Raw genomic sequence first — 10,737 nt, forward strand, 5'->3', positions numbered from 1 at the left:
GCAAAGTATGCAAAAGCTTTATAACTTAATAGTGTAAGATTTACTTGTCCGGGTCAGGTAGATTTAACAGAACAACAGTGTGTGTAATTTATGTAAAAAGCTTATGTTGCTTTAACAGATGCTAATTGATATAATATAACATAGAATATAACAAGAATAAAAAAGCTTTAAAGTAACATTTAAAAAATTGTTGGTTTAACATAACAGAGTAATTGAATACACTTAACATTAAAGAAAATTGTTGAATTAACATACAAAAGTCATGTTTCTTTAACAAAAAGTAATTCAGTATATTTAACATAAATAAATCATTTTAAGGAAACATAACTTTAATAAGTGCAACCGATGTACCGATGAAAAACATACTTTTTTCATGTAGATCCAGCAGCCTTTTTTTTTCAGTGCAGTGTAGCCAGCTCTTTTCATCTCTCCTTTCCTACTTCCACTCTCTGGGTGATCGTAGCGTTTTTCTGCGTTAGCCTATGGGAGCCTGGCTGCTTTCAGTTCTGAAAAGGAATTCACCACCCTCTGTAAAACGTGAGGTGTTTTTCCTTGTCTAATTGCTGGATAATGTTATACTCCACTTGTCCCGGATGATTTCCAGTTTTCAGCCTTTTGTTCTTGAGTTCCTCCCAGTAATGGCTCCAGTTTCCTTTGCTGTCTGCTCCAAAACCAAACACATGGACCTGTGAAAAGGAAAATGAAGATATAACATTAATTAACATTAATAAATGATTATGCAAATACAGTGCACAAACCGTTCTGGGAAAAAAAAAAAAACAAGATAGCAAAAGACAAAAACATCAGATTTCTGTGAAACGATGAGGAAACTTTATCTCACAGTAATTCATGTAACACATAAATTTAATATATATGTTTTTTTCTCCATTTTGTTCCATTTTGCCAGTTTGAAGGTGCTTCAAGTGTGTGATCTATCAGTGGCGACACAGTGTTTTAACAAGTTGCGCTAGATGAGAGTGGACACCTGCTGTCTTAAGATGGACAGCCTACACACATGTTCATTGTCGGTTGACCTAATTTTCTGCTGTTTACTTGGGTGAGGGTAGGATTCAAAGGCAGTTTAAAGGCCTTTATATAGTGCGACAGTCAAGTGACAGCCAATCCTCAGCCACACAGCACAAGTAGTGGTTGCTGAACATGGGTTATACCCTCCCTGACAATAACAGAAGCCACTGTGCATTGACGTGTAAAGCACCTCAAAACCTCGTATGGAGGAAGTCAGGGTCTATCATTTTCCACTATGTGAATTTTTTCCTTCAGTATGGTGACATTTGGAAGGGGTCGCTTGGCGTGTGGCTAAATATAAACTTTGCAAAAGCTCACTGTCCAAACATTTAACCTCAAATCTTCTGTTCTGTTGTACTCAAGTCCACTGCTGAGTAAGATAAGGTAGTAGTTGACAGTGTCGGAATGAAGATTCATGCAGGTCACAGCATATCTGACTGCTAAGTCCATTTGCCTTTGTTTTATGTGACAAACATATTGAGCTGCTCACCTTGGAGTACTTATTCAGAAACCAATAACTTTTTTAACTTCGCAAAGGCAGCTCCATTTCAAAGACTGAACTTACCTCATGGCAAATGTTCAGTGCAAGAGCCACAGTTATAAAGCCAGTGGATGGATACCGCCCCTTCTTTCTCAGCCACGTGTCGTGAGCGTATCTTATGAAAGCCGGGTTGATCACCATCACCTGTTGACAATCAGAATCGGCCTTTAAACTCACACAGGTCGCTACCTTTGCAGGCGGTGAAGAGCTTAATGGTACTCACCAAATCCTTGTTGGCTACTATTTTTGATTTGTACCTGTTGGGGACAGCATGAAATGACAAATTCAAATACTAGCCCTTGACACACCATCCAAAAGCTCATCACGCAGATGTGACCTGTGGGCCTATTCAAGGAGATTCTAATTTGCATAATGTATTTTATGTGAAACTCTACAGCAACATACACAGTTCATTCATTATTTCACCCATGTCCTCCCCGCTTTAACTCCCCCTGTCTTCTGACAGGGAAGCTTGTTCAACTGAAGATTACAAGCATATTTTTTTCTACTGTACTGTACGCAGAGTACAGAGGACTGACAGAGAACTTTGTGAAATGGTGTCAACGAAACCACCTCCTGATCAACGCGGGGAAAACCAAGGAGATGGTGGTGGATTTTCTCAGACGTCGTTCTGCCCTCCCCTCACCAGTGAACATCCAGGGAATGGACATTGAGCAAGTGGACTGTTATAAGTACCTGGGTGTTCACCTCAACACCAAACTGGACTGGACTCCCCTTAGCAAAAAGTATACTTGAAGTTCATTTTATTAAGTATACTTGAGTATAAGTATAAGTATAGCAAGTATACTACAGACCATGTACTTATAGTGTACTTAAGTATTAGTAATTAAGTATACTAATTTAATACTTCTTCCGGCTAAATTGGAATGTTTAAAGTATACTTTTATAAACTAAAATGTGGACTAGAAGTATATAACTAGTATACTAGTAGTATATAGATGAGTGTACTTGTGGTATACTTAAAGTATACTCTTATAAACTAAAATGTGGACTAGAAGTATATACCTAGTACACTAGTAGTATATAGATGAGTGTACTTGTTGTATAGTTGAAAGTGTACTTTTGTAAACTTAAAATGACCCAATAAAGTATACTTAAAGTATACTTTTATAAACTTAAAAATGTTCCAATTTAGTCCGAAGAAGTATTAAATTAGTATACTTTCTAGTACACTATAAGTACATGGTCTGTAGTATACTTGCTATGCGTATACTCAAGCACACTCAATAAAACGAACTTCAAGTATGCTACTTTTTGCTAAGAGTATGTATGAACTTAGAATTACTAAAACTGAAAAGCACAATTTTTTTTTTAGTTTACTTGTCGTTATACTACAAGTACACTTGTAAGTTTGCTTAGCATATCAGTTGTAGCATACTATTTATATACTTGAAATATACTTCTTAAAGTATTCTTAAAGTTAACCCATACTGTGTGTACACTAGACTGCAATGTATTTACAAAATCACAAGACAGAATGTTGAGAACACGTTTGATATATTTATAGAACATTTTAAAACATACCATACAGTGTATTTACAAATACCTGCTTAAATCATTAAAGATGTGCATTTCAAAAACAAAGAGCTTCTATGTAATCAAGTCCTTCTTTGCTGAAAAGTTCACATTTACATGTAAAAATGTAAACAAAACAGTGTCTCTAACTGAGAACTGAAGTACTTCCTTGTCAAAAAAAAAAAAAAAGGCAAAAGAAAAGTGCACATCTTTGGAACCAAAAATAATAAATACCTTGACAGAAACAAAAACGTTACTTTTATGACTCCTTTTCAGCTACTTGCTTGGCATAGCTTATATTGTTGCATTTCTTTCTTCTGATTGGTCTCACATCTTGCATGGTGGTGTCAGGGAACTTGGCCTGGACATGGACTGTGAGGGAAAAAACACAAAACATTACTCCAGCGTTATTTTTATTCACCATGCACAACTAACACACTTGTTAAACAGACATGAAGGATGGTTTATCAGGTATATTTCTGAACTTAAATGCAATCAGGAAACAATTCTATAGAGGGAATGCACATACATCACACCTGAATCAGCTAGACCAGGGGTGGGCAACTTAAATGATGGAGGGGGCCACAATTTCACAATTTTTCATCGACACTACCAGAGGGCCACATAGGACCGCACAAAAATGTCCAAAAATACATCAATAATCAATAAAATGTCTCCATACTGCTCGTCCAAAGTAATCCAAGTGTCCTGTAGCTCGACCATTTCATCTTTTTTGAATCTGGAAAATACAGACAGAAATAAATCAAACCTCATCTGAACTAGATTTTCATATCACTATAAAAGTCAACTTAAAACTTATTAAGTGCAAAGCACTACACATTTTTATTTTTACCTGAATAGCCAGATGGCTTTGCTTGTGACACTGCTTTCTGTAGCTGCTGCTTGACTTCACTGTGTCGACTGTGGAAAGTTGTTGCTTTGGGCTTAAGGACAAAAACGCAAAGACAAAAATAATACATTAAAACTACAGAATACTTCAAGAAATGCTATATTAAAACTACAGAATCATGTAACCAAAATAAACTGTATCACTGTCAAACCAATGTATTTCAATGTATGTCAAAATATTTTAAAAGCTGTGATCTAAAAAATTACACATCTTTCATACATCCAGCATCTAGCGAAGGATTAATCATACAGTCAGTCCCCGTTTACACACACACACACCCACACACACGTCTCACTGCAAGTGCAAAATAAAAAGAGGTTAGCTAGTTAGCTAGCAACACATGTTGCACTGGCCACATTATATAAATAAAGAAAGAAAACCACTGTCAACTTTACATTAAAAGAACGTGCTCGACCGTTTGGGAGCTATATGTTTCATAATAAACCACAAAAACACAAAACAAACCACTCGTTTTGTATAAAATTAAGATAATTAATAAAAACGACAGTGGAGCTCATAACTTGTGCACTTACCATGGGGACAGCGAGTACCCCTGGGGTGTACGACCCAAGTCCACAGAGACGTTGCGGTCAGTGACCATAGTAAAATTAAGCTACAGTGATACGTGATTTTAAGTCCGTTACATATGCAGGAAAAACCCTGAAGGACTTACCTTCAAAATGATTTAGTCGCTCCTGCCTCCATTAAACTTGACCGCCGTCATCGTCTTCTTGTGTTTTGGCGGGCAACGAAGCGCATGCGTGCTGTACGCGCGTCACAAGGCGCATGCACGGATTCAAAACACGCAACACTTAATAAAACTTACTTAGTATTTCTACGTTCATGTGCAGTGACTATGAGACCTTTGAATATTATGTGAAAATAGATAGTAAAACTTACTCTTCCCACACAGTTTGTTTATATATAGTTTTACTTGAATAATTCCAGTTCTCACTGATACTACAATTACAAAATAAAAATTGTGACAGTTAACCTAATAAATATTACTGCACCACAAAATCATTTTTTTCAGTGGAGCACATATATTATCTCTATTCATTCATATTATTGTCCCTGTTGTGATGCCCTGTTTACCGCATTACATTAAACACACCTTATTGCAAACTGGGACAGCTCACTTAAAATACTGTCTAAAATGAAGACCTGAAAAGAAGGGGACTCACTTTCCATGAAATCCAGTCGTCATGGCCAGTATGAGCCACTCTATATGCTGTATCTTGAATGGAGCCAACACAAGGTGAGTGTTGTTGTCTAAATCCACAGCACTCTCTGGATATATGACACGATGAGTTGTTCTGGTCCCAACATCTTCTTCGTAGCCTTCAGTGCGACCTCTGTTAATTCTGAACAGCACAGGGGGAATCATTTCACTGCTGGATATCTTTTTAAGAAGTTTAAATATGATTTTCTTCTTGGTGAATATTTACCTGATTACATAATCATGGAAATCTATCAGAGGTCCATTATGTGATCCCTTCAAGTTACCAGAATTTCCCACCACAGCACAGGTCTTGCAGCCGCCACTGCTGGGCTTTATAAGCCCCGGGGTGGTTGGGAATATCTGGAACAGTCTGTTCACTGTTTCGTTATATTTGTTGTAGTCTCGTCTTTCATACTGTAAGCGCTGGTGGAAACAGATGCAGACTATTTATCTGGACTGGCACACAGGCACATTTTCATCCACCGACTTCAACAACACAGAGGAACTCTGTCCTTACCTTCCACCATTTGAAATCATCCTTCGAGAGGCTGTGGTTCGCAGACAAAAGCGGCTCAACGGGGGGTTTTATGGGGTGCAAACACAGACGATTGTTTGGAGATAAACAGGTGTCACAGACGTTTCGATTGTCGACAGTGAACTGAAATTTGAACTCAGTTTGTCCTCTTAAAACCAAGAATTCAACAAGAATGCCTGTGATGCACAGGACAAAAATTATCATCTTCCACTTTGGCATAATTCTGGATGTGTGACGCTTGTGGTCAGGGAAACGGCTCCGGTCTGTGATGACAAAGGGTACAGGAAATTTACACAGTGAGCAAGAACTGAGGAAATAACCGTCACTAGTTCAGAAAAGAAAGGACACATATAATCCATGTATATGAAGTCATCTTTACAGTCTGCAAGTCTGTAATCAGAAGAAGATGAAAATGAGAAAAGAGGAAGACGATGAAGTAATAATAATATTAATATAACAGTAATAATGATAAGAAGAAGAAGATGGTGAAGAAAACGAAGAGAAAAAAGAATAGGCAGAGAAAGAAGATGAAATAATATAATGATATTAAGAAAAAGAAGGCTACAGTTTTATTGGCATGAAGTGTCAATCATAAACCAACATATTAAGCTTAATTCATACTACTTTTTTAAGTTTACTTTCTCTCACTGAGTTTTCTGCACTTTTTACCCGCATACTTGTTTCTTTAAGTTATATGAACTTGTTTTTTCTGAGTGTGTGACATGGTTTGTGGTATCAGAATCAGAATCAGAATCAGAAAAGACTTTATTGCCAAGCATGATCGTACATACAAGGAATTTGCTTTGGTGTTGTTACGCCTAAAATAAAATAAAATAAAATATACAAACTATATTATAGAATAAATATAGAAACTTCCTCTCAGATATATAAAATATAAAAATACAACGAAATACAAAAATATATACACAGTATATATATGTATATTCCACCAGAACATTTACTGTGGGATGGTAGTGGGTTGATGTGTTCATGGGGGGGGCTTGGCATTGTTCAGCAGACGGACTGCGGATGGAAAAAAACTGTTCGCCATGCGAGTGGTCCTACACTCGATGGATCGCAGCCGTCTGCCAGAGGGGAGTCTGTTAAATAGTCCGTGTCCAGGATGAGAGGGATCAGCCACAATCTTAGCTGCACGCTTCAGAGTCCTGGAAGCGTATAGCTCGTTGAGAGGCTTCAGACTCTTGTCCTTAGCAGAGGCTGCAGCATACCAGGTGGTGATGGAGTTGGTGAGGATGGACTCAATGATGGCAGTGTAGAAGTGAACCATCATTGTCTTTGGCAGGTTGAATTTCTTCAGCTGCCGCAGGAAGTACATCCTCTGCTGTATGAGACTTAAGTTACAGAGCTGTGCAGCCCAGTGCGCATGTCCATTTTTGGTTAGCGCACATCTACCGCTAGCGCCAAACTCATTCAAATGCAGAAGGTCAAAGCCGTGCACGTGGACCCAGTGCTCTCACCAAGGCTGGCTCTAACGTTGAATTCGCTAAGTTTAAAGCTTTGTTTGTAATCTTGTCAATATTATTTAATGTGTGGAATGAGAGTTGTTCGAAGAAAGAAAGTGTTGGAGAAAGGTTTGGAGAGAGTTTGTGTGTTTTGGTGCTCGGTTTTGGACTATTTCTGTGTTTATTGGGGGCCAAGCAGCGAAGCTGCGAAGGCACCCATTGTGTTTGTACGTTTTCTTCCCTATTATTATTCCGCCATGGGAGTCTATGGCAGCCCATAGAACCGTATGGTAAAAAGTTGTGAAATTTGGCACATAGCTTAAGGGCAGTCTCAATATTACTTTGACTGAGTTACATGTAAGCACTAAGCACGGTCTAGCGCCACCAACTGGTCAAAATTTGAAGTACATTTGTGCATGTAACTTTTGAACCGTATGTCCGATTTTTGAAAACAAGGTATTGTTGGAATCCTTGGATCATGACGATTTCAACGCACCCTATGACGTCATAATGCGTCATGACAGATTTTTCGCATTTTACGATTTCGTCGAAAACACGAACAAAGTTTCAGCGGTCACAAATTTTGTCCGATTCTCACGAAAATTGGCACAGACCGTCTTCTGACCAATGCGCACAAAAGATACTATCAGGCGTCTTCAGCTTCGAAACCATTTGGCCGCTACAGCCAATCAAAGTTGGCAGCGAAGGCAGCGTTTTCCATTTGAGCTCATATCTCGGGAACGCTTTGGTGCAATGAAACCAAATTTGGTACCACGCTTATAGACGCTGTCCCAAGTGCACGAAAAAAATCTGGTGTCTTGTGGCCACTAGGGGGCGCTATAATTAGCAAAACATTGTTTTTGCTCATATCTGTTTATGCGTTTTTATTTGAAATGAAATTGTGATATCCGGAGATACCGTGGGTTGCCCCAGTGACAGTTCATGCCAAACAGGAAGTTTTCTTATATCTCGGTGATGCTTTGACTTCCGAAGACCAAACTTGGTCACACGCTTCAACGCTGCCTTAGAAGTGCGCAATAAAAATTTGGTGTGATTCGGCCACTAGGGGGCGATGTAATTAGCAAAATTGCGTTTTTGCTTATAACTTTTGACCCGTATGCCTGATATTCAAAAACCTGGTACTTTTGGACTCCTTGGATCATGCCGAGATCAACGATACCTATGATGTTAATTTCGCCCCATTGGATTTTCCGCCATATTGGATTTTGTTGAAAGCGAAACAAAATTTTCAGCGCTCGCAAATGTTGTCCAATTCTCACCAATGTGCACAAAAGTTACTATCAGGCGTCTTCAGCTTCAAAAGCGTTTGGCCGCTACAGCCAATCAAAATCGGCAGCGAAGGCGGCAAAGGGGATAAAAGCTCATATCTCAGCAACCCTTGCATGTATCAAAGCCAAACTTGGTACAGCTACTCAGGACCGCATCAGGACGATACTCAAAACAAATTGGTGACCTTTGACCTCTAGGGAGGTCAAAAATGCATTTTGGCCTGTTGCTGTTGATGTGTTTGGAATTAAAATGTACTAATGGTGTCTGGTAATACTGTTAGACGTCCTTAGGCCGACCCACGCCAACTTGTGATGTCATCGTAATTGATTCAGCCGCCATATTGGACTTTTTGTTTTCAAAGCCCTGAATGGAATGGCACCACAGTATATCTGTGACCTTTTAAGTCCCTACTGTCCTTCTAGGCCACTGAGGTCTTCCTCACAACATCTTGTCTCAGTCCCAAATGCAATCCTAAAAACTAAAGGTGATAGGGCTTTTTCTGTTGCTGCCCCTAGACTCTGGAATAATCTCCCTATAGAAATTAAGTCCTGTCCCACCATCACTAGTTTTAAATCAAATTTAAGGACCCATCTATTTTCTTTGGCCTATAATGTCCATTAATTTCTCCCCTTGTTTGTTTATTTATCTTATTTCTATTTCTTTTCAGTATTATATTAACTGGCATCTTTAACTTTACTGTACATTCTTTCTCTAGTAGTAGTAGTTTCAGTAACCATATGTTTTTTATCTACAATCATAATCTGTTTATTATTAGTATTATTATTATTATTATTATTATTATTATTTTGTATTTTCATTTATTTTATGTTTTATTTATTTTATTTTTTGTCATTTATATTTTTGTTTTTATTACTGTATATATTTTATTTCTGTGAGCACCTTGGGTCAATTACATTGCGTTTAAGTGTGCTATATAAATAAACGTGACTTGACTTGACTTGACTTGACTTAATCAAAAACATCAAAAAGTTTTCACAGGTCACAAATTTCATCTGATCTTCACCAAAATTGGCACAGGCCATCTTCAGACCATGCCTTATCAATGCATTGATTTCTGGAACAATTGGCAAAAGCATTCGCCGGTAACAGCCCATCGAAATCGGTGGCGAAGCCACCAAACAGGAAGTGACCTTATATCTCAACCAATCCTGGGTTGTTTGACTTGAAACCTGCTGTGACTGCTTGATGCTATATGTCTGATGCAACTGCATTGAGTTACATGGCAAATCTGGACTGCTTAACTTTCTGCTTGGCCCCCTCAACGCTGCTTGCAGCTTTAATTGGCTACTGATTTTGGTTTACGGACATCGGACTATCTGCGGACACCCTTGGCTTGAATACTGCCTGGTTTAACGACGCTGATTTTCGGAACACGGACGGAAAAAACTGAGCTAAGCGGCTAGTTGACAAACTAGCTAGCAGGATGCTAGGGTAACAGCAGATGCTACCTCGCGTTACCTAGCAACATGGGTCCGAAGAAGGCTCTGACAGCCGAAGAGGGCGATGACATTAAGAAGTCTCTGGACTTCTTGTCTGAGGAAATTTCAGTTGTGAAACTGCAGCAGAAATCCATCCTGGACCTGGTGGAGGAAGTGAAGGCTCTCTGGATCCAGAACGCCAAAAAGGACCGGCATCTGGTGCACCTGGAGAGTCGAGTGGCGGAGCTGGAGCAGTACACCAGGGTCAATGATGTGATTGTGACCGGGCTCCGTATCAAACCCTGGTCATATGCCCGGGCGGTGACCGTTGACGAACGGGGAAGAGCCCGGTGAGCAGGATGTCAGCTCCGTATAGCAACAGGTGGCTGCCCTCCTACAACCCAAAGGGATTGAAATGGACAGGAGCGACGTTGAGGCATGCCACCCTCTGCCCCGGAGAGATAATAGCAACAAACGAGCCGTGATCATGAGATTTGTCAACAGAAAACACAAAACCGCACTGTTAAAACAAGGAAGGAAACTGAAAGTATCAAACGTATTTATTAGGGCCGGGACTTTAACGCGTTAATTAAGATTAATTAATTACACAAAAATAACGCGTTAATTTTTTTTAACGCATTTTAATCACACTTATTTTTGCACCGCGGAACGTTTCTCACTGGATGAGTTTCGGCGGACCGATTATACTGGAGCACCAACTAGCGTTCATTACCAGTGTCCTCAACAAGCAGCGAGTGCTGCCGTGAGCCCCTCT

The 10,737-nt window shown here is 39.3% G+C and overlaps 1 protein-coding gene across 1 annotated transcript; it reads right to left on the bottom strand.

The window, feature by feature from the left end:
* Positions 1–518: 518 nt before the first annotated feature.
* LOC311501470 (CMP-N-acetylneuraminate-beta-galactosamide-alpha-2,3-sialyltransferase 1-like) lies at positions 519–10,012 on the bottom strand (the record flags this gene model as incomplete). Its single annotated transcript, XM_084563313.1, has 7 exons — positions 519–686; positions 1,592–1,711; positions 1,791–1,824; positions 5,198–5,377; positions 5,462–5,658; positions 5,753–6,033; positions 10,003–10,012. The coding sequence occupies 7 exons, from the start codon at positions 10,010–10,012 to the stop codon at positions 519–521; spliced, it is 990 nt and encodes a 329-aa protein (XP_084419439.1).
* Positions 10,013–10,737: the final 725 nt, after the last annotated feature.

The sequence above is a fragment of the Chelon labrosus genome, assembly GCF_963514085.1.
Source record: "Chelon labrosus genome assembly, chromosome: 16".
Taxonomy (NCBI): domain Eukaryota; kingdom Metazoa; phylum Chordata; class Actinopteri; order Mugiliformes; family Mugilidae; genus Chelon; species Chelon labrosus.